This window comes from Schizosaccharomyces osmophilus, chromosome 1, assembly GCF_027921745.1.
Source record: "Schizosaccharomyces osmophilus chromosome 1, complete sequence".
NCBI lineage: Eukaryota > Fungi > Ascomycota > Schizosaccharomycetes > Schizosaccharomycetales > Schizosaccharomycetaceae > Schizosaccharomyces > Schizosaccharomyces osmophilus.
In genome coordinates this window covers 2,545,430-2,566,805 of record NC_079238.1, presented here as the reverse complement: position 1 = coordinate 2,566,805, position 21,376 = coordinate 2,545,430, and the positions used below count along the sequence as shown (strand labels likewise).

At 38.6% G+C, this 21,376-nt stretch overlaps 11 protein-coding genes across 11 annotated transcripts; 3 read left to right on the top strand and 8 right to left on the bottom strand.

Annotated features, from left to right (window-relative positions):
- Positions 1-25: 25 nt before the first annotated feature.
- fnx2 (vacuolar amino acid transmembrane transporter Fnx2) lies at positions 26-1,875 on the bottom strand (the record flags this gene model as incomplete). Its single annotated transcript, XM_056179975.1, has 4 exons — positions 26-1,247; positions 1,308-1,474; positions 1,541-1,566; positions 1,617-1,875. The coding sequence occupies 4 exons, from the start codon at positions 1,873-1,875 to the stop codon at positions 26-28; spliced, it is 1,674 nt and encodes a 557-aa protein (XP_056035684.1).
- A 439-nt stretch (positions 1,876-2,314) lies between these two features.
- Positions 2,315-3,026, bottom strand: SOMG_01181 (DUF757 family protein, PBDC1-like protein; the record flags this gene model as incomplete). Its single annotated transcript, XM_056179974.1, has 5 exons — positions 2,315-2,391; positions 2,450-2,673; positions 2,744-2,798; positions 2,842-2,869; positions 2,982-3,026. 5 exons carry the CDS (start codon positions 3,024-3,026, stop codon positions 2,315-2,317), a joined length of 429 nt encoding a protein of 142 aa, XP_056037039.1.
- Positions 3,027-3,631: 605 nt separating this feature from the next.
- On the bottom strand, positions 3,632-7,198 carry rad13 (DNA repair nuclease Rad13; the record flags this gene model as incomplete). The annotated part of the gene is made up of 1 exon (XM_056179973.1): positions 3,632-7,198. One exon carries the CDS (start codon positions 7,196-7,198, stop codon positions 3,632-3,634), a length of 3,567 nt encoding a protein of 1,188 aa, XP_056037040.1.
- A 268-nt stretch (positions 7,199-7,466) lies between these two features.
- Positions 7,467-9,600, top strand: SOMG_01179 (Sad1-UNC-like protein involved protein folding in the ER; the record flags this gene model as incomplete). The annotated part of the gene is made up of 3 exons (XM_056179972.1): positions 7,467-9,020; positions 9,068-9,181; positions 9,226-9,600. The coding sequence occupies 3 exons, from the start codon at positions 7,467-7,469 to the stop codon at positions 9,598-9,600; spliced, it is 2,043 nt and encodes a 680-aa protein (XP_056036099.1).
- Positions 9,601-9,914: 314 nt separating this feature from the next.
- Positions 9,915-11,243, top strand: fma1 (methionine aminopeptidase Fma1; the record flags this gene model as incomplete). Its single annotated transcript, XM_056179971.1, has 4 exons — positions 9,915-10,031; positions 10,091-10,111; positions 10,169-10,214; positions 10,279-11,243. 4 exons carry the CDS (start codon positions 9,915-9,917, stop codon positions 11,241-11,243), a joined length of 1,149 nt encoding a protein of 382 aa, XP_056036098.1.
- A 197-nt stretch (positions 11,244-11,440) lies between these two features.
- Positions 11,441-12,644, bottom strand: SOMG_01177 (DNAJ domain protein Caj1/Djp1-type; the record flags this gene model as incomplete). Its single annotated transcript, XM_056179970.1, has 3 exons — positions 11,441-12,358; positions 12,444-12,516; positions 12,556-12,644. 3 exons carry the CDS (start codon positions 12,642-12,644, stop codon positions 11,441-11,443), a joined length of 1,080 nt encoding a protein of 359 aa, XP_056036101.1.
- A 404-nt stretch (positions 12,645-13,048) lies between these two features.
- On the bottom strand, positions 13,049-14,383 carry cfh4 (SEL1/TPR repeat protein, chitin synthase regulatory factor Cfh4/ predicted COA7-like protein; the record flags this gene model as incomplete). Its single annotated transcript, XM_056179969.1, has 1 exon — positions 13,049-14,383. The coding sequence occupies one exon, from the start codon at positions 14,381-14,383 to the stop codon at positions 13,049-13,051; it is 1,335 nt and encodes a 444-aa protein (XP_056036100.1).
- Positions 14,384-14,634: 251 nt separating this feature from the next.
- On the bottom strand, positions 14,635-15,367 carry syf2 (Prp19 complex subunit Syf2; the record flags this gene model as incomplete). Its single annotated transcript, XM_056179968.1, has 2 exons — positions 14,635-15,255; positions 15,314-15,367. The coding sequence occupies 2 exons, from the start codon at positions 15,365-15,367 to the stop codon at positions 14,635-14,637; spliced, it is 675 nt and encodes a 224-aa protein (XP_056036103.1).
- A 679-nt stretch (positions 15,368-16,046) lies between these two features.
- Positions 16,047-16,448, top strand: smf1 (Sm snRNP core protein Smf1; the record flags this gene model as incomplete). Its single annotated transcript, XM_056179967.1, has 2 exons — positions 16,047-16,243; positions 16,388-16,448. The coding sequence occupies 2 exons, from the start codon at positions 16,047-16,049 to the stop codon at positions 16,446-16,448; spliced, it is 258 nt and encodes an 85-aa protein (XP_056036102.1).
- Positions 16,449-17,009: 561 nt separating this feature from the next.
- Positions 17,010-18,368, bottom strand: lac1 (sphingosine N-acyltransferase Lac1; the record flags this gene model as incomplete). The annotated part of the gene is made up of 2 exons (XM_056179966.1): positions 17,010-18,125; positions 18,306-18,368. 2 exons carry the CDS (start codon positions 18,366-18,368, stop codon positions 17,010-17,012), a joined length of 1,179 nt encoding a protein of 392 aa, XP_056036105.1.
- An 821-nt stretch (positions 18,369-19,189) lies between these two features.
- Positions 19,190-20,935, bottom strand: leu3 (2-isopropylmalate synthase Leu3; the record flags this gene model as incomplete). The annotated part of the gene is made up of 1 exon (XM_056179965.1): positions 19,190-20,935. The coding sequence occupies one exon, from the start codon at positions 20,933-20,935 to the stop codon at positions 19,190-19,192; it is 1,746 nt and encodes a 581-aa protein (XP_056036104.1).
- Between the last annotated feature and the right edge of the window lie 441 nt (positions 20,936-21,376).

Here is a 21,376-nt window from a genome sequence, read left to right as displayed (position 1 = left end):
TCTTTTCTGCAAGTTAATATTAAGATTAGATTTGTTGACTGCGAATGAGCAAAGAAATCAATAATGCAACAAAAAAGGAAATAGACGTGAACAAAAAGGTATAGTGCACACTCGTCAGAAGTGCACGGATGACAATAATGCGGATTTGCTCAGGAAGAGTATGAACAAACGAAATATCTTTTTGCAATTGGTGAATGAGTTCGTCCAGCCCATAGTTAATATATTTCTTTAACTGAAGTTTTAAAGAAGTTTGAATGATGGATGTTGAAATCGAGACACCGAGAACGCATCCATTGGAACGGAACAAGTATGAAGTAGCAATGGCAGAAGCTTGTAAGGCGGAAGGAGATGCATGAATAATGGCAACAAGCGTTGTTGTTATAGAAATACCGGTACCCAAACCACCTAGAAAGGGATATAAGATGTATTCCCAAACATGGGTATCTAAACCATATCGCAACATACAAAGAGCTCCAGCGAATGCGAGGAAGTAACTAAATACGGTAATTCTCTTGTAATTTCCGGTCAAACTTATCACAATTCCACCAAGCAAGGAACCGATACTTGAACCCACAATCATTGGAATTAGCCAAACGCCAGATTTTTCGGTACTTTGGTTCATTACAGCTTGATAATAAACTGGCAAGGAATAAATCCAACTTAGTTGAGACAAACTTTGGAAAAAATTACAAAGATAGGCAGACAGACATGTTCTGTCTTTAAGCACAGTTATAGGGGCTAAAGGCTCTTCGGCAACATAGGTTTCGACATATAAAAAGCTAGAATAAGAGATCAATGATCCTAAAATAAGCGTGCAGACTAAAGGATCGGACCATGGTCGAGTGTTTCCTCCGAGGGTTAAAGCAAAAGTCATATTAAAGACACCTGATATTAAAAGAAGAAGACCCAACCAGTCAATTCTCGAAAACTTTTCAGTAAAACTTTCTCGATTATGATGCGGAAGATGAAGAAAAAAGGTGACCGAAAGGAATGCAACTACTAGCAAGGGAACTTGAATAAAAAATCCCAATCTCCAAGTGAATTGGTCGGCAAAAAAACCGCCTATGGGTCCTCCCAAACTAGAGCCAACTGCAAAAAATACATTTATAATACCTTGGTATGTTCCGCGCTGCTTTAAAGGTACCAAATCACTCATTAAAATTGTGACCGTGGAGTTCATACCACCTCCTCCAATGCCTGCAATAGCACGGGCAATAACAAGCTGATAAAGCGATTGGGATAAGCCGCTATAAAAGTTAGCCTTATTTTGAAACAATTGGAGAGAAGTCTGCTATCGCGTGACATACCAAAGCAAACAACCAAGTCCAAAGACGGAATAAGCAAATAGAAGAGTAGATTTTCTTCCGTATATTTCACAAAATCGTCCAAACAAGGGTTGGAAGGCTGTACATGCTATCATGTACGAAGTAGCTGCCCAAGATACTTCATTAAACTTTCCAAACTCGGCACCGATCTGTTTAAAATCAAGGTTAGCAGAACAGTAAGTTTGGCATATGTGATAACAAGTTTATAAACGTACCTTTGTATATGTGGAAGCAACAATGGCTAGTATAAGTTAGTATATAGTAAAGCCGACTGTATTGAGAGTGACATACTATTATCCAGAGCAGACAAAATAATGCCTAATAAAAGTGCAGGAAGCACTTTCCAAACTGCAGTACCAGAAGGTCTGTTATTGTTTACATCACAATTATTTCCATTCGACTGAGCGAGAGAAGTTGTTACATCTGCACTGTCAGACTTTTTTTGATTGTCTGAAACCGATCCATAAGAAACAAACGATGCATTGCGATCAGAATGCAAAATGCTTTCACGCCCTCGATTATTTTTCCCGTTAAAATTATCACTAATCATATCCAAAACAGACTGTAACAAACGCTTCTATGTTTCAAAAAATATGCTTTTTAACAGCCCAATGCGTAATTGATTTGTGGCCGGTTTAAAAATGGCCGGTTGGATGCAGATCAAAAGTTGATCCCAGGCTCCTTATTGTTATGGGCAAGACCAACTTGGGAAGAAAGAAAGTCTCCTTATAGTACTATTGTTGCTTTTTTTTTTCATAAAATAACTTCTGTATTTCATTTGATATTTCATTCTAATTGTTGTGTAATTGTAAATAATCTACGGCCAAACTTTTGAATTATTTGAAAATTGGACAATCACATAGGCTGATTGCCTTTTGGAAACAAGCAATAAGCATTGTCTACGAAATAGCAAATTTCACGTATTATAGATCCATAAACAAGGAACCAAAAATATTTATTGTATCTCTTTTAACCCTCCCTCTAATGCACTAATTTTTGTAGACCCAGTCATTCATTCCGTACTTGTTACGAGCAATCTCGAAAGCAAAGAATTGCATACGAGGAACTGTAGCTAGGTTAGTATAAAATGCAATTGCATGTGGAAACCACAATATCATCCGTACCAAAGATAGTAGTATCCTGTCCATATTCGTCGGTATTGCGCACACGGAGTAAGGTACCAAAATTATAATCATCGATTTTCTTTTGGTAGCGCATCATAAAAGGGCGCCAAGCTGCTTTACCTTTGGGAGACTTCATTTCCTCCTCATTGACGAATTCAACAGTCTTGGGGTTTTCAAACTCGGGAAAAGTCTTCTTCAAGTCTTCAAAAATTTCATCATCATATCTTGTACCTGATTAGAATCAATAGTAACATATTAAAGATATAGAAATATCTTTTTATCACATGTACATACTTTGTGAGACGTAACTCGCTTCCTTTACGCATGCCCAAAAGACTCCAGTAGATTTCTGCAATGAGTTAGTAATTATGACCACAATCACAAGCACGTACGAGCTTGTTCAACAGCTTTCACTGCAAACTAGAACCGTTCGCGTTTAGCATTTCTGGACCGGAAAAATTCATATTCACGAATTCATTACCTGCATTTCAATCTACGGAGGTTAGTTTATTTACAGCAAACATGTACGAACCTCTTCGGCATTTACAGCTTGCTCAGCATCGATGTTTGTGGCCATTTTCAAAAATTTGACAGAAGTATGCAAAGGTTTGTGTTTCTAATGCCTTATTTGTCTCCGTGAAAAAAGTAACAATTGTAAGGTAACATTAGTCCTTCAGTGACCATACTCTAAATCAACGAATATCGAGTAGTCAGTGCCATCGTTATTTAATAACTTAATACGCAGGTACGATAATATCATAGTATGATGGGTTAATATAGTGATATTTATTTACGATTAATAAACTGCTCGTTTTTATTGCTTTTCTTACTGTCTCTACTCGTGTAAAGCTTTGTTTTTAGTGTTGAGAAACAATAAAGTTGATAAAGGGCTTGACATTCAGTACGATTTAGTCTCGTTCCCTCTTGCCAAGCAACACGAAAACCCTGAATGTATTAGTTTGGTTGCTTTCGTGTAGAAGATATAACAATCTTTTAGTTTATAAGTAATCTATTGATATACATTTGCTCGTTTCCATACGAAAAACCATGCATGAAAAGTACTACCTTCAATATCGGCGTTCTACAGTCCGATAAAAATCAGAATATTCACCTTTTTTCTAATTCTACTATACTTCATTTTACAAACCATCCTAGACAACCTTTTCGACCACAATTTTTGTTTTATTGACGCTTACGTACTCTAGAAGTTTTTTTAGTTAACTTGGTAGAAAGTTCAGTTTTTAATGGAGCAGACGCCTTGTTTTGCTCAGAAAGTGCGCTAAGTGAAGACGACGATATTTCATCCTCAGAACTTGATTCGGAGTCGGAATCTCTTCGGCTTTGCATCATTCTTTTCCTCTTAGCGATCCTTTGTTTCAAAGGATCAGACATTTGATTTTGTTCACTTTCCTCGTTTGCATCGACATCTGTAATTCCTAAAGAAGTTGACAAATCTCGTTCATTTTGGTCTGGTTGGTCTGGTCGAAAAGATGAAAGAGCATGTTCCATTCGTTTGCTTCGAAATTGATAAGCAACTCTAGGAGCAAAAACGTTCCCGCCTGAGAAAAACTGTGTCAAGTTTGATTGTGTTCCCTCAAATTCTTTTCTATTAATATCTTGAATAATTGGAAGAAGTACTTCATTCGCCCTTTGTTTCGACCAGCCCACGGTTGCCATCAAAAATTGTCTCAACTCATCTAAATCAGGGATCCCCCATTGAAATTTCTGTTTGCTTTCATCAACGTTCGGTTTCAAATACGCTTCATCAACCATTGGATTTGGAAAATCTGGAGGAATAACTACTTTTCCTAGTAATTTGCTGATACGTCTCTTGACAGGTGTACCCAGGTCTTCCTTGGTTGCTTGCCCAGTTGACAGTCGTTGGAACCACTGCTTGAATTCAAACAAGCCAGTTTCACCTGGAAATTCACGCAAAATTTCCAAAGCCAATACTGGACCGACCTTCGCTAATCCCAGTGTGTAGTCACTTCCTAGTAAATGAGCAAGTCGTATAAGCTTTGTTTGATCAACATTAAACTCTCGCTTCATATCGTCCATCAAGTATAATTCTACAAACTTATTTTGATTAAACATATTACGATAGATCCTGGTTCCTCCAAAAAGAAAAACATCTGAATCATCCGTGACGATACCATCAACCAATTTCAATTCAAGCAATTTTGCACATTGAGCTTCAGCTTCTTGAGGCGCAATAATATAAGGCAAACCAAAAAGTCTAAGTAGCTCTTGACATTCTCGAATCATCATTTGAGTCACTTCATCAGCGTCACGCTTTTCTGTCCGTTTTTGAACTTTAAGTTCTTGAATTCTCTTTTCGAAAGCTTCCTGATCCCAATTGGAATCAGTGTTTTTCTTATTCAATTCAGATACAAATCGATCGTATTCCTTTTCTTCCTCAGCCATGCGAATCATCATATCATCTTCTTCTTCGTCCATTAAATTCTGCGCAACTTCCAAGTTATCATCTTCTTCTTCACCAGTTATTCCGTCCATTGAATGCTTATGGGTCGCTTTTTGTTCGGAATTATTGTCAGCCAAATTTTGGGAACTATCTGTATGCTCATTGGAATAAACTTCCTTATCCATTTTGGCATGACCTTCCTTTTCAACAACGTCATTGTTATTTTCAGCCATATCGGTTCTTGTTTCTTCTTTGGAATTAAAGTCGGACAATTCTTCAGGAATATTTATATGCTCGATGGAATGATCTTCCTTATTCATTTTAGCAAAATCTTCCTTCTCATCAGCTTCATTTTTATTATCAGTCATTGTAGATATTGCTTTTAGTTCAAAATCTCCATGAGATGCCTCTTTCTTTGCATACTCATGACGATAATCTCCCTCATTCACTTTTATTAGTAAAGGAGAAGACCTCTTAAGACCCTTATTCTCGAGCGAAGAAGAAATGGCTGAATCTAGGGTTGGTGACTCTTCCTTAATAGGTACAGCGTCATTACAAATAGTCCCAAACGACTTTTCAACTTGCTGATCGGTTGGGTGCTGTTCTTTTAATCCCTTATCAAACTGCTGATTGTTGGGTACTAACAAGTTGTCAACGCTTTCATTTTCAATATCACTTTTATGCGAAGTCGCTTCCAAGTTAAGCGCTTGTCCCAAAACCGGTTCAGATTCCGTACTCTTCTTTACTGAATTCACACTGCCTTGCTCTGATGATAATGATTTGTCTTTAATACCTGAGAAAAACAAAGATTTTCCCCAGTCCATTTCTTTAAAAGGTAATGGTCCTAAAGCATGATCACTTTCTTTGTTATCGAACGTTGGTAAATCATCCATAAAAATCGATTCTTTGGGTTCAACTTTCTGGGGCACATTTGTTGTGTTGTCATCTTCGACAAGCTTACGTTCAGGGCTTTCTGATTTACCTTTTTTTTCTAAAAAGACAACATCCTTAGGCTTTTTATCTTCATTCGTTTCTACCTCCCGTCGAATGTTGTCTATATCTTCTGTAGAAAGGTTAAATAAGTTTGTAGTTCCATCGCGATTATAGGATTCAATTGATTCATGAGTAGCTAGCTGTGTCATGATCTCATCAATCTCTTTATTTTCTGAGTCATCCTCCTCTTCAAATGAGCGCTCTCTCACCTCCCTCAATTTTGCTGCTACCAATTCTCTAGGATTCATTTGTTTCTGCGTTTCGGGAAGTGGCACATCATCAAACTCTGCTTCATCGTCATCTTCGCCCATTGTACTGCTTAATTTGACCGCATCTTCGTCAATGACAATAGGATCATTCTTTGCTGTTCCAGAAATAACGCCTAGGGCCCAACCACCCTCGGCACCTTCGTTCTTAACCAAAATATACTCTCTATTCTTCTCGCCTGCAACTCGGCCCGGCCCAAATTGGTTCATGCCAGTAAAGTCCATGAGTCGTTGAGTTAAATCATTTCTTTCTTTTAATCGTTCAATTTGAAAGCGAGAGAAATCCATGCGATTTGGAAACATTTCTGCCAATTGGTCGGTACTAAGACCCATTCTGAAACGTGACCGAAGCCGGGCTGCACTAAGAATGCTATATTTATCCGTATCTGGGAGGGACCGAAACATGCTTGAATCAAAATCAATACTTGAAAAATCAAATAAGTTAACATCCTCTATATCACCAAAGTTCATCGCATAATTAGTTAATTCTTCTTGTGACATGACACGGGGGTCATGAGCGTTGTTTAAATTGTCAAAAGAAACGTCCATCTCTGGCAATTGGTAAGGATCTGGTTTAAGATACTTTTTCTGGTTATTTAAGACAGGCTTTACATCGTTATTATCCAAGGACATTGAAGACAGTTTTTGATTTTTTGCCTGTAAAGAAGTGTCTACTTCAACTTCTGCCTTTCGACTTTCTTCTTCAAGGCGCATGGCCTGATGCCTCATTTGTAGGGCGTAAATTTTGTTGGCCGTTAAAGCTGCATTTTCTTGCCTGTCGACTCGTCTTGCTTGACGCTTCCTTAAAGTTTGACGCTTTAGAACAGGCGCGCCTCCATCAAAAACAAAGATGGGCTTGATACCAAAGAAAAGTAATTTACATATTCTTCGAAAGAACCCAACGATATGGCTACTTTTTAACTGATTCCCCTCTTTATCACGTACGGCTTTTAAAAACTGGTATATCCAGATAGATGCATCGACTGCTAGTCTCTTGTCATTGAGAGTCTCAAGCTTTACGGGTCTTTTCACAGGTTCAAGGACGTTCCAAAGGCCCGAAACTCCCATTTTTTTAAAAAAATAATAAAAAAATAAACCCTTTTAAAACTCGATCCAAACCAAAAATTCTGGCGTTCGTCAATGCCACCGCGAGTGAATTAGATTTTCAATATTACCACTACTCACACGATTCTTTACGAATACGTAGAAAATAAGAGCATTAAGTCATTTCTGACTGTTTCTACTCTTGTCTGTACAATTCGGGTTTGGTTAATTTCAAGTAAGAAGTAATAGGTTGTGGCAGATTCACACTGCATCACCTCCATTGAAGGCCTATATGCAAGTGGTCTTCGGGAACTTTTTAAGATACTTGAATGTATCTTTCTTTAAATATTTTATACTCTTCTTATTTATTTTTTCAAATTCTAATGCATTGATTAATCATGAATCCGCTGTGTGCGAGAATACCCTTTCAATCTTTTCAGACATATTTCGTGAAGAGACTGAGCAATGCCACTGTTATGAACATGTTCAAGAAGATATAAATTCTGTTGAAGCATCAAAAACTATGAAGGATTTTGAGGCAACTAGTCTACCGGCTCAATTCAATCTTACTGAAAATTCAACCTCATCCATTGAGGATGAATCATTTAACAAGACTGCTTTAATACAAAATCCAACAAAGACGGCGAGATCCCCTTCAGTCAAAACGGATTATGAATCTGCGAGCTTGGAACAACCAATTCCTCAAGCCTCCATCGATACCGCAATTGGGGATGAAGCTAAGGACAAAAGTGCGAACGAAAATCCTGATAATCCTTATTCCCAGACTTGTGTTGAGACAAGTCCTGTTGCGAAAGAAGGTGCTTCATCTGAAGCCCCAATTGCAGCTCATGTAACTTCTGAGGAAAAACGATTTAATTTTGCTTCCACTGACTGTGCCGCAGCTGTTTTAAAAACTAATGCTGAAGCCGAAGGTGCTTCCTCTATCCTGACCGAAAACAAGGATAAATACATGTTAAATAAGTGCTCGGCCACAAAGATGTTTGTTGTTATAGAACTATGTGAAGATATTTATGTTGATACAGTTCAAATCGCCAATTTCGAGTTTTTCTCAAGCATTTTTCGAACAGTTCGTATCAGTGTCAGCGGAAAATACCCCAAGCAAGAATCTTCATGGATGGAGCTTGGCACCTTCACTGCAATGAATTTGCGAACATTGCAGTCTTTCCGCATAGAGAACCCTCTAATCTGGGCTAAGTATATGAAGATTGAGATTTTAAGTCACTACGGTTCTGAATTCTATTGTCCATTGAGTTTGGTTCATGTTTTTGGCAAAACTATGATTGAAGAATTTGAAGAAGAAAATGAAGAAGGTTATTCTAATGACTTTGATCTTTCTCAAAATAACCAAGCTGACGTGTTAAGTTCCAACGCGAAAAATGATAGCCAATTTATTCAACCTGAGCAGACTGCTTCGATATTGAATACTGAGGAAAATAAAAGCCATTATCCAAGCTCCGTCATGAATGTCGCCCCTGCAAGTACAACAGCAACGAAGACCGAGGTCGAGGAAGATCAGAGTATTTGTAATAGCAATAAAGAATGTGTTACGAATCATGTGTTTTCTTCGTTCGTCACAGGTAATTTAAGCTCTTCTTCTGCAGCAGGGTCTCCTCCTTTTCCAACGGCGACCCATCATTTGAATCAAGAAAGTATTTATAAAAACATTAATAAGCGTCTTTCTATTTTAGAAGAAAGAAAAAAGTTGTTTGACGAAGCTATTCAAAAGACGTTGGCATCGTTTGGAAAACATGATACGAAACAACTAAATCTTTCTGATTCACTTAACGAAATAAGCATGTCCCATAGGGGAGAATTTGATCAGATGGTACGTAAAAGCTATAAAGTTCGTTCGTTTACTTCTAACATCTACAGCGATATCAGTATCAGAGGATTCAATCCTCATTTTATATACTTCAGGCTCGATTAGAGTTGGCTTCTGCTGAAAATGAGTTTGTTCAAAGGAGAATCCAATCATTAAGTGACGATGTAAGTTGTACTTCTTTTTTCTAATTTAACTAACTTATTCGCAGTCGTCTTTCCAAAAAAGATTATTGGTGCTCCAGTTGACTCTTTTAATCGTGCTGGTGGTTTATATTGCAGTATCATACTTCCCTGCGAATCCCTCTGTTAATGATAATATGCTGTTGCAGTCATCCTCTGCTCCCCAAGCATTTGATTCTAATAATGATTACCGACAAGCAAATCCTTCGGATGATCGTGAAATCGCTTCACGTCCTCCCTCTTTGTTTAACTCAATACCATCGAAGGAATCCTCTGTAGTATACAAAGTGACTGAAGATTCAAACGATGATCAAACACCTCAACCTGATAATGTCTCTGGTTCTCAAATGAAAAATCCGGGCATGAAGAAACTTTTTCATTCTCGAAGCTATTCTGTTTATTAATTTATTTTTTATTTCTTATAAAGGAAGTCATTTTAATTTTATAATGTTTGAAATTAAATTGTAATAACTATAGAAATTGCATTTCAAGCTCAGGCTAATTATTATTCGTTTATTTTACTGATATTAATTTACAAATTCGGTTTCACATCTCTAATTTTCAGGTTCTCTTGAAACTACTTATTTTTTGTACTAAATATAAATGCCGACTGAGAATTTTCCATACTTACCAGAAGCCAAACTTAGGGTCAAACCGTGTTTCACTAAAATTGACAGTTCTTACAGTTCTTTTTTATTAACTTAGGATTATTTCAATAATGGCTTCTGAAACAACTAAAGCATTATGCGCTGGTGTTGATTGCCATAATTTCGCGAATAAATTACAATGTCCAAAATGTTTGGTTAACAATACAAGCTCCTTCTTTTGCGGACAGGTAAGTTGTTTATAAAAGTCAACCTTAAATAAATTTACGATTACTGACTCATTTTATAGGAATGCTTTAAAAACAGCTGGGTAAGCTAAATTAGTAAAATGTTTGTTTCCCACTTAATCGACCTAACGATTGTACAGCCCATCCACAAGCAACTACACCTTCCTCCTGGGACTGTTAAAAGAGGTAAGTGATTTTACGAACTATCGCCGACACATGGAATCAAAATTTAAAGCTAACGTTGATAAAGAGGATGGAACTTACGATCCTTTCCCAAAATTTAAGTATAGCGGTTCTTTAAGAGCCAGTTATCCTCTTTCTCAAATTCGTAAGGTCCCGCCACACATAAAAAAGCCTGATTACGCGAAATCTGGTTCCTCTCGTAGTGAACAAATTGAAGGTCGTAGCTTTAAAATCAAGCGTCTATCTCCCGAAGAGCAAGAAGGCATGCGAAAAGTATGTCAATTGGGTCGTGAGATACTTGACATTGCTGCTGCTGCTATTCGTCCTGGTATTACTACAGATGAAATTGACCGCATCGTTCACGAAGCTAGTGTTGAACGTGAATGTTATCCTAGTCCTCTAAATTATTATTCCTTCCCAAAAAGTGTTTGTACATCGATAAATGAAATCATTTGTCATGGTATACCCGACCAAAGGCCTCTACAGGATGGAGATATCATAAACTTGGATATCAGTGCATACCACAATGGGTTCCACGCAGATTTGAATGAAACTTATTATGTCGGAGACAAGGCTAAGAGTAATCCCGAACTTGTTAGCCTTGTTGAAAACACTCGTATTGCTTTGGATAAAGCAATTGAGGCTGTTAAACCCGGTGTTATGTTCCAAGAGTTCGGTAACATAATTGAAAAACATACCAAGTCTGTTACCGACACTAACCTCTCAATCGTTCGAACATACTGTGGACACGGAGTAAATCAACTTTTTCATTCGGCCCCAACAATCCCCCATTATGCTCGTAACAAAGCTCCAGGCATTGCTCGTCCTGGAATGACATTTACCATTGAGCCGATGTTGACCTTAGGCCCTGCCAGAGACATTAGTTGGCCTGATGATTGGACCTCGTCAACTGCTTCTGGTAAATGCTCTGCTCAGTTCGAACACACTCTTCTTGTTACTGAGACAGGTTGTGAAGTTTTGACCGCTCGTTTACCAAATTCACCTGGTGGACCCGTTAAGCAAATTAAGTAATAGACAACTGTATAAATCTGCAAGTTAGGATTACTTGTATAGAAAAAATAAAATTGAGAAAAAAATTAATATTCAAAAACGTAGGAAAGTTTTAGTAGGAACAAATACTGTATGTTGATCTATAATTATTCGAGAAGTAAACGTAAGACTGAAATGTTAGTAACAATGACCGACGTATTAAACAAATGCACATCCTTCTACTCCTGTGAGGGAGCTTGTTGATTTAATAGTTCTTCGAAATAATTATCATTACGTTCTCGTTTGGGAGCAACGGAAAGGAACACTTCTCCTACCATGAGTAAAGCATGGGCGCGCTGTATAAGTTTTTCTTGCGGAACATTTTTATCGAAAAGAATTTTATCGCTAACATTCCGAATAACGTTTTGAACTTCAAAACGAGTTCCTTTCCAAGTTGCTGATAACACTTTACCAGTTAATTCACGAGTGGCTTCTTCTCTTTTTTCTTTAGTCCAATTGCTTCCTTCTTCTTCTGCTTTTGCGAGAGCTTCTGCTTTTGTTTGAACTTCCACTGCACTGACAACTGTACTCCAAGTATCCTTCAAAAGCGAGCCTTTTGCTCGCAAGCTACTCCAAAGACCCTTGATTCCAAAAAATGATTGGCTTTCAAGGAAAATGTTCGCTCTTTGAAAGTACGTAGATCCTATAGCATTCAGTATTTCTTCCCCAAATGATTCTTCTTTCAAAACTTCAGCCTCCAAGCGCATCTTTTCTTTGAAAGCATTGGTAACTGGCTCGGACATGTCGGTTTCTGTCCAAATAGACAATTTACCAACCAAATTATGACAAAGGGTATCGATTCGTTCCTGTAATAATATATCCTGTTGTAGCGATTCTTCCTGTTGCAGCTTTTTCTTCGATTCATCCGTATCTTCAACAGCTTTATATTCAGAAGAAGATTCTTGCATTGATTTGCATAGTTCTTTTAGCAGGTTTAGCTCGCCAATGTAATCTTTGAAGGATTCACCTCCAAAGAGTTGTCTGAAAAATTCAAATGCATCTGCAAAACCCGCCTCAGGTACAGCACCTTCTTTACCATAAAGGTCATATCTTTTTCGTAACTCAGGATCGCTTAGGACTTGGTATGCTTCTCCCAGCTAGTTGCTCAGTTAGTAGACATGTCATCAAAAATACTCTTTGGTAAATGGCGACATCTACTTATTTAAAAAATTTGATACATACCTTCTGAAAATTCTCTCGTGCTTCCTCTGGGTTGTCTGGGTTTTTATCAGGATGAATTTGAATTGCCAAACGACTTTCAGGCGTTAGCAAATCCTCAATGAAAACTGCTTACCGGTATGATCTTTTTATAGCTGTAAAATCTGCATCCACTGGAACATTCAGTATCTCATAATACTCCTTATCTACTGTATTGTTGTCCATAGGAAACGTTGAGTTTATTCAGATGTCAGACTAAGGATGATAAACCGATCGATTAAAGTGAATGCGAATAGAAAGAAAAACGGAGCACAGCTAAATTGATATTTCAATTGAAAAATATGCATGTGATACAAGTCAGATAAATGCACTTTGATATTTGCTAAAATCAATTTAACGAGCACAGAGTAAAGATACAACTATAACAGATGTCTATAAAGAACTTTCATTAACTAAAACAATAAGAATTATAAATAATGTACAAACTCTAACTAAAATAATAAAGTAACAGAGATCAAAAAATATGTAGCAGCGCAGCTGCTTTTGGAACGTAAGCACCAACCCAAATTCTAATTCGATCCAAGATGCATAAAATGGCTAACTTTTAAAAATAAAAAACAAGTTCTTCTTTACTGAAGCAAGACAAGTGTCATGGCTATTTGTAAAGCGTCAGCATCGGTTATACACGATAAATTCGCGAGGCCAGCACGAAATCCAGCTTCAGACTTGGCTAAATCTTTTTCACACCCAATACCGGTTTCATAAAACTTTCCAAGTACATAGCAGGCCGGCGCATACCCTAACATAGCTGCACGGTGAGCGTATTCAAATGCCCTTCGGCTATTCGCTTGAATGTGGCCCGGTAAGCCCTTTAAATATAGTTTGCATAATGCCAGCATTGCATCTGGATTGTTCTTATCCGTTGCCAAATGATAATACTGCAAAGCCCGTAAGGTATTTTCGTGGGCACCATAGGTGCCATAAAAGTAAGCGTCACCAACGAAAAAAGCACTTTTCTCATGACCCAAGGATGCAGCTAACACATGTAAACGGAATATGCTCTTTAAATCTTTTGTACTGCCTCGAATTTTATATGATTCGGCTAATTCGTATGGAACAAAATTATGGGAGGCAGAAATGCGAGGCATAATGAACTCGAAAATTTCAATGGCATCTTCAATTTTCTTTTCTTTTTTAAAAGCAATAGCCAAATCTACCAGAGAATCTAGATTATTAATGTCAACGGGCCCAAAGTTACGAGCGCTAGAGTCTTCTGTGTGACCATTGGTGTCATGATCGACAGTAGATAGCGCCTTTGGGGGTTCTTTATTGTCAAAGCAAACGGTTGCAAGATAATCTGAATCATCATCGGAACCTATATGTTTTACACTTTCACACATTCCCTTCACCAAGCGTTTAGCTCGAGACAATTGTTTTCGGAAGCCCTTCGATTTAGTAATCGTTTCGGTTCTGGGGTTACGAAACTGAGGCTTACTGAAACTATTTGAGGAAACTGCAACATTCGAAGAAGAAGTTACGGAAGGTTTCGGAGAATGCCTTGAAAAGGAAGATTTGGGAGAATGTTTGGAAAGTTTGGATAGCCTCTCACTCCAACTACTTGAAGTCCGTGAATGTGCACTTGAGGATTCACTAGGATTCTGTAAGCTGGGCGGATTTGCTAAACTCAAACAGTCATCTACAGGACAATCTAAGAAAGAAAGCACAGAAACTTGATCAGGAAGAAGGCTTTCAGAGCTTGCATTGGAAGCGGATGAAAGAGACCAATGGCTACCGGCCTCAAGGAAGGGGGTATCCTTAGAGATATCGTGCAGCGTATTCAGTTCCCCAATGGGACTATCCTGATGAATGGTAACATTCGTAGGATTGGCCTTTTCCGAAGACTTTGTCTTGATTGCAAAAGGAGAAGGAAGCTGAACCTTCGAGGCAAATTTCGACATCGGCATGTCCGACCCAGTTTCAACAAAAGCAATTCAGTAATAAAGGTGCATTGCAAAACGAAATATATATATACTATACCAACCTTGTGATTCTGGGCCAGCTCAATATATGATACCAGCCACGGAAACGAATTTAAAGAGATGTAAACGGTCAACCTACCAGCCTCTTGCAGCATTTTTCATATCGCTGCACCTCCTTCAAGTGCGCTATTCCAATATCCAAAATAGTTTGTGAAAACAGTAAGCAGAAAGAAGAATTATAAAGCTGTACCTCGTTCCAAATCTTCTTGGATGTTCTTTGTGTATCTAGAGTAGAATCGCTGAAGCTTGAGGTTGAATTTGCGATTCCGCTCATTGATGAAGGTAATGTGATCTTCGTTGCCTTGTCCCTTTCGTTTGTTATTTTTCTGTCGTCGCATGTCTTGCTTTTGAAGGTCCTCAACGAGCTGGTCAACTTTTTCTTTATTAGGTTTGTTGTTGACCCAGTCAAGTCGATCAGCTTCGTCATACAGCGAAATAGAATTCTGGTCGTTTTGCTGTTCTTTCTCGCTCTTGTACTTCTGCAGGTCGGGTTTTAATTCACGTATGCCTTTCATATAATCTTTTTGGGCTTGTTCATGGTAGTCTGTAAAATCGGCGGCTTTCTTTGTTTGCTGTTTTCGGCGGATTCGCTGATCCCATTTTTCGCTTTCTTCAATCGTCCAATCCCAAGCACGCTTTCGATCATAATCCTCTCCATTATCTTCAGCTTCTATTCTTGCCAATTCCTCTTCTGCCTCCAAACGTTTTCTTTCTAAACGATGCTCCAGAGAAGGATCCACTTTTTCTCTTGCATTTTCTTTTACCAATTCTTTGCGATTCTCATGAGTAGATTGCCTCTAATTCATATTTGTTAGCATTGTTCTCGAGAGAATTCAAACTTGCGTCTTAACGTACCGTACGCTCACGAAGCATCTTTAAACGTTCTTCTCGTGTCTGATTTTTTTCCATGATGTTTTGATTCAGAAGGTACAGATGAATGGACCCAAAGATGATGCTAACGAGAAATAAATCGGTAAATGGAAGAAGATGGTTGTGTTCAAAGGTGTGTGTTTTGGCTACTACGACTTGCGTTTACGTGAATTGTGAATAGGGAACCTTCCGGGTGTACCTTGTGCTTCAGTGGATTGCAGTAAACAATAAACAAATGGGTCATGTGCAAAGAAAAGCATCGAATGAAGAAGAGTAGTTTGGAAAGGGTGCTTTGTTGTTTGTTACGAAAGGTCTTTTTCTCAATGGACATACAGTGAAAGAAGTAAGCGGCGGCATTGGTTTCTACATTGAAAATGTATTGCATAATTGGTAAACAGCACATGGTATGCCATACACAGATTTGCAATGGCATCGTAGAGATAGAATAAAAAATGTTAGGAACATATGAAACGAAGCGTTTTTAAAAAATTGGACTTTGAATGTCAACGAAAAAGCCCTTGATGAAACAGTAATTTTCATCATCTTCTTCTCTCTAAAGACAACTTCAATCAAAATTTACCGTGTTCGCGTCCACACTCACTATACCACATACACCAAAAACTGAACTTACCCTTCCTTCAGCGCTGTTGAATATAAGACGACCTTTTCCAAGCACGAGCACAAGAAAGGGACACCTGTTCTTGATAGCTGTAGAAAAATGTCCTTTGTCCCAGTGAATCCCAAACCATTTTTGCAGGAGCTCATTGGAAAGCCCGCGCTCGTTCGTTTAAAATGGGGTCAGGAATACCAGGGAATACTCCAATCTGTGGATAGTTACATGAACCTTCAGCTCTTGAATGCTGCAGAATGGGTTAATGGTGAAAAAACCGGTGATTTGGGCGAAATCTTTATCCGGTAAGTCAGTTTCTGCCCTTAAGGCTTTTGGGCTCCTTTGCTTGCTAGTTGGGAAGAAAAGCTTGACAGCTTGGTCCTTTTTTTTTTTTTTTTTTTTTTTTCTTAACCGTGTCTATGCAGTCTATGGCTAACAAACCTTTCTAGTTGTAATAACGTTCTTTGGATCAGTGAAAAAGTGCTTGAGGAATCCGAAACAAAAGAGTAAAGCTGCAAATGCCCTTCTTCCTTTCAGCTTTCAGCTTTCAGCGTATACATACGTATATATACATGGGATTGATTTGGTGAATTCTGTTTTTATTTTTTTATACCTTTTCTAGAATCCATCATCCAGTGGTTTTCATGATTCGTATCCTATCTCCTTGTAAAATAATGATAATGAAAAACTTTTTTTTTATTTCTAAAAAAACTATAAAGACTAAAAATATTGTATGTCCTATTGATTGTCCCGATTTCAACAGTGTAAGAAACCATTCTATATAGTACCAAGAGCAAAACTGCTTGCAGGCTAAAATTTTGAATCCCCAGTTTACGAGTTCTAATCTGAAAAATAAAACAAAAGCAAAGACTCAGGTACCGTGGAAAAAGTACTGAGTGATAAGCAACAAAAATGAGATGTGAAATTCTTCTGTTGTTTCCATGCGTCTTTTCCATGTTTTCCTAAACGAAATAATACCAGTCTTATCCAATAATAAAGCAGCACACCCGATCAAACACAAAAATAAAATTAAGAAGAAAAATATAACTAGAGCGTCACAGTAAAACAACTCTAATTTTCCTTCTTACCATCGGAACCCTCTGGCTCCGGGCTGTATTCCTCCTCGTCGTCGCTCCTTTCATCATGAGTGTCTTTAGTGGTAAAGGCTCTGTAACCGATGCGAAGAATTAAAAATAACCAGTAAAGGTTCACAAGTTGCAGCGATATTAATAAAAAGGCAGTACCGTATTGTGAAAACTCACACTTAAAGTATTGTTCTGACCAATCGAATTTATATTCATTGACGGTTCCCATGGTTGTCAAAACAGCCCAGATAATTTTCAAGCTCACATAGTGGCGCATGTAAATCCATAAAACTACGAAAACCAAAAAGGATACATACACAAAAGACACGTTGAGGTAATTTAGGCACTTGGTAAAGGCAAGCAGAATGTCCGACGTGTCCATGGTAATGAACACTGCCAAACCAATCCAGGTAAAATGAAAGAGATAACTGCAGCCAATCAAAAGCAACGTGAGAACGTGATGCATAACGAGTTCTTTGAAATCCTTTCTAGGTTTTTCTAATTGCAAAGACAAAACTAGAGCCTGTTGAATCCAATAGGAAGCTTCAATAAGATAAAATGCTTTAAACGAGGCAAAGTGAGTAAGGTGAGGATACTCTTCCCAAAATGCAATTGTGTTGAAATACCAAATGGGGGTCTGCTTCATGATATGCAAGCCCCAAGTACCCATAACGCTAAAGTAGAGAAAGGTGTAAGCTTGCTCCTCGAAACGGCGAAGTTTCGCTTGGTTGTGTATATGATAGTATTTGCCCAACGGTTCCAAAATTTCTTGCATGATAAACTCTCGGGTAAAGCTAAACACCAAAGCATAAAACAAACAAAACACTAAATCTAAAGGTCCTTTGCCATATTGTAAGGGACTTGTGCCCGGAATCGGATAACTTAAGAATATCCCGTATCGAATCGGGCTTCTTGTTGGATCCAATATATACCATCCGATGCAAATAGTAAGAAGAATTAGTGGAACGATCCACGTTCTTTGTTTACTCTTTTGAAGTGCCTTTTGGGCAGTACGTCCAACAAACGACTTGGATCGAAAGCGACGTCTTCCTCTGGATTGCCTAGGCATAGTCAGAAACGATCCCGCAGACGTGCTCGGAATCTAATCATTGTACTATGTTAGTATTCTTTCTTTTTCTAAATTTCTTATTAAACCAAGAAAAACTCTTCTTCTTCACCACACCTCTCTACACAACACTTTCTTGCTTTCCGATGTATTAACTCCTTTTACAAGCCTTCCAAAGCATATGTGCAAAGTTCTTTCTTTTATTTTAAAACTTACATTTCTTAAAGTCCTTTGCGACTGAGTTTCGGGGTTTGGTCCAGCCATTGCACTCCCTGTCATCCTCAGTAAGTGGTGTGTTCTAGGATGCTTTGCATCTGCTAAGCATCCTACTCTGTTTACCCTCGGCCATGGTGGGAAAAAATATAAACCATTAAGCGAAACTGTATTAAACGGCCGTCATGAAAGATCGGCAACGGGTTAGCTGACTTTACTACTCCGAGGTAGCATAGGTAACGACAACTTTCACTTAATTTCCGCATATATTTTTTAAACAGATGTCCCTGTAATACGATCTTTTCCCGCCATCCTACGCACTTTGCTTCTTGTTGTTTTTAGTTTCTTTAGTTGTCTCTACTTTCTCTTCACTACAAAACATCTAGTTTACATCAAAAGTTTATAAATTCATCAACCTTTTTCATTCATCGTGAAAATCACTGTTTACACATATATCCACCATCTGTTATCTTGTTGATGGGTAAGTTTCCTTATCCTTCCAACACCCAGCAGACAAACCTTCAAACCTTCCATCATTTTCTTCGTCTACTCATCTCTACCATAAACTAGTCCACTACACTTCAGCGTAAAGTGATCTAGGGAATTCCGAAAAAAAAAAGAAGATAAAAGAAAAAAATTAATAAATAAAGAAGTAAAAACTACACATTAAAAAATAACTGACCACGTACTCCTTCATTATAGTTTTTTGAGCTCCCTTGCGCTTGCTTGCTACAGCAAAGAAGTCATACGCACAAAAACGGTTCGAATTATTAAAAAATTAATAGAAAGCAATATTTTAGCGAAAGAATCACTTATAAATGTATTTTTGTTATTTTTCCTTTTTCTTTTTTTTCTTTCATCATGTACATTGGACTCTAATGCGTGTTTTACTTTGCACCTTCCGTAGCAGCACGGCTAATTGCCGACATAACAGCCTTCAAACCAGAGGAAGTAACGTCGTCATCAATACCAACACCCCAGAAAGAAGTGTTGTTAAATTTGACTTCCACGTAAGAAGCTGCCTTAACTGAATTTCCAGATCCAATAGCATGTTCTGAGTATTGTCCAATATCAAATGCAATATTGAATTGGCGACGCAAGGCATCCACAACTGCAGACATCGGACCGTTGCCACTACCTTCAATCACACAGCGACCGGCATTCTTTCCCTTAACATCAACCACGCAGCTAATAGACTTGCTGCGAGGTCCGTTGCTGCTCAAGGTATAGTCATTCAAGGAGAAGCGACCAGGGAATTCAAGGAGGTAAGTGGTGTTGAACAAGTCGCTGATCTCACCAATGGTCAATTCCTTACCCTTGTTGTCACTATAATCCTTCACAACCGCACCAAACTCAACTTGCAAGGCACGAGGCAAGTCAAGACCACGGTTGGTCTTCAGCAAATAGGCAACACCGCCCTTGCCAGACTGAGAGTTGACACGGATGATAGCAGCATATTCAGAGTTCACGTCGTGGGGATCCAAAGGTAAGTATGGTACCTTCCAAGTAGGGTCAACGTCCTTGCGATCGTCATAAGCTCTCAAACCCTTGGAAATAGCGTCTTGATGAGAGCCGGAGAAGGCAGTAAAAACAAGGTTACCAGCATAAGGATGACGAGGATGGACGTTGATCTTGTTACAAGCTTCCGTGATGCGAATTACTTCATCCAACTTGGAAAAGTCCAAGTTTGGATAAACTCCTTGGGTATACAAATTGAATGCCAAGGTCACCAAGTCAACGTTACCGGTACGTTCACCATTGCCAAACAAACAACCCTCAACACGATCAGCACCAGCTAATTGGCCAAGTTCGGCAGCAGCTACAGCAGTACCACGGTCATTGTGGGGATGAAGAGATACGCAAACCTTTTCACGCTCGCTGATCTGTGTGGAGAAGTATTCAATTAAATCGGCATATGTATTAGGGGTAGACATTTCGACAGTAGCAGGCAAGTTAAAGATAATGGGTTTTGCGAGAGTGGGTTTCCAGATCGATTTCACAGCCTCACAAACTTCTAGAGAGAAATCAGGTTCGGCATCGGAAAATGTTTCAGGTGAGTATTGGAATCCCCAGTTCGTTGGGGTAGACTCGGCAGCATGCTTCGTAGCCATCGTGACGGCCTTTGCACCCTTCTTTGCAAGTTCCAAAGTTTCTTGCTTTGAGTTGCGGAAAACGACGTCACGAAACAAAGGTGAGACAGCATTGTACAAATGCAAAGTAGCATTCTTGGAGCCTCGCAGAGCTTCAATAGTACGAGTGATCAAATGATCACGAGAAGGTGACAAAGCAGAAATAGTGACGTCGTCAGGAATCAAACCAGGAGTTTCAACCAAATGGCGAACAAAAGCGAAATCTGTCTGAGAAGCACTGGGAAATCCGACTTCAATTTCCTTAAAACCAAGGTTGCACAGAAGCTTAAAGTACCTTAACTTTTCCTCGCCATTCATGGGATCAGGCAAAGCTTGGTTGCCATCACGCAAATCGGTGGATAGCCAGCGAGGAGCCTTGGTAATAACACGGCCAGGCCATTGTCGGTTAGGCAAATGCACGCCCTGGAAAGGCTTGTACTTTTTGGAGGGATCCTTCAGCATCCCTCTAGCAACGTGAGCGATCTTTTCGAAATTGGCGCTCATTTTTTCTGGGGGTGGAGAAACACAAACTTTTTTAATTTGCTAAAAGAATGTATCGGAGTCTATATTCACAATCGATAGAAATGAATGTTATACAGATGTTGTTTTGTTAAAACAACGAAATTTTTAAGAATCCAAGATGTTTTTATGATATGCTGTATCGTATCCTCACAGCTTTTTTATAAGTTTCCAAAAGAGGAAAAAACCCAATATTAATTTAAGAATTCACCCGATAATCCCCTAGCAAAGGATCAGTTCGACAAAATGTGAATGGAGAAGGATACGTTTGATGTTTGTGTGCTACTCTCATTATAAACCGAAATCAGTAAAGTCAGCGATGGTGGCGATATAAGCGAAGGCTAATAAAATTGTTTTGTGTAGCCAAGTGAAGACTCGTTAATCTAAACACAGGGTAGGGTTAGTGACTGGTTTTCAGAAAAGAGT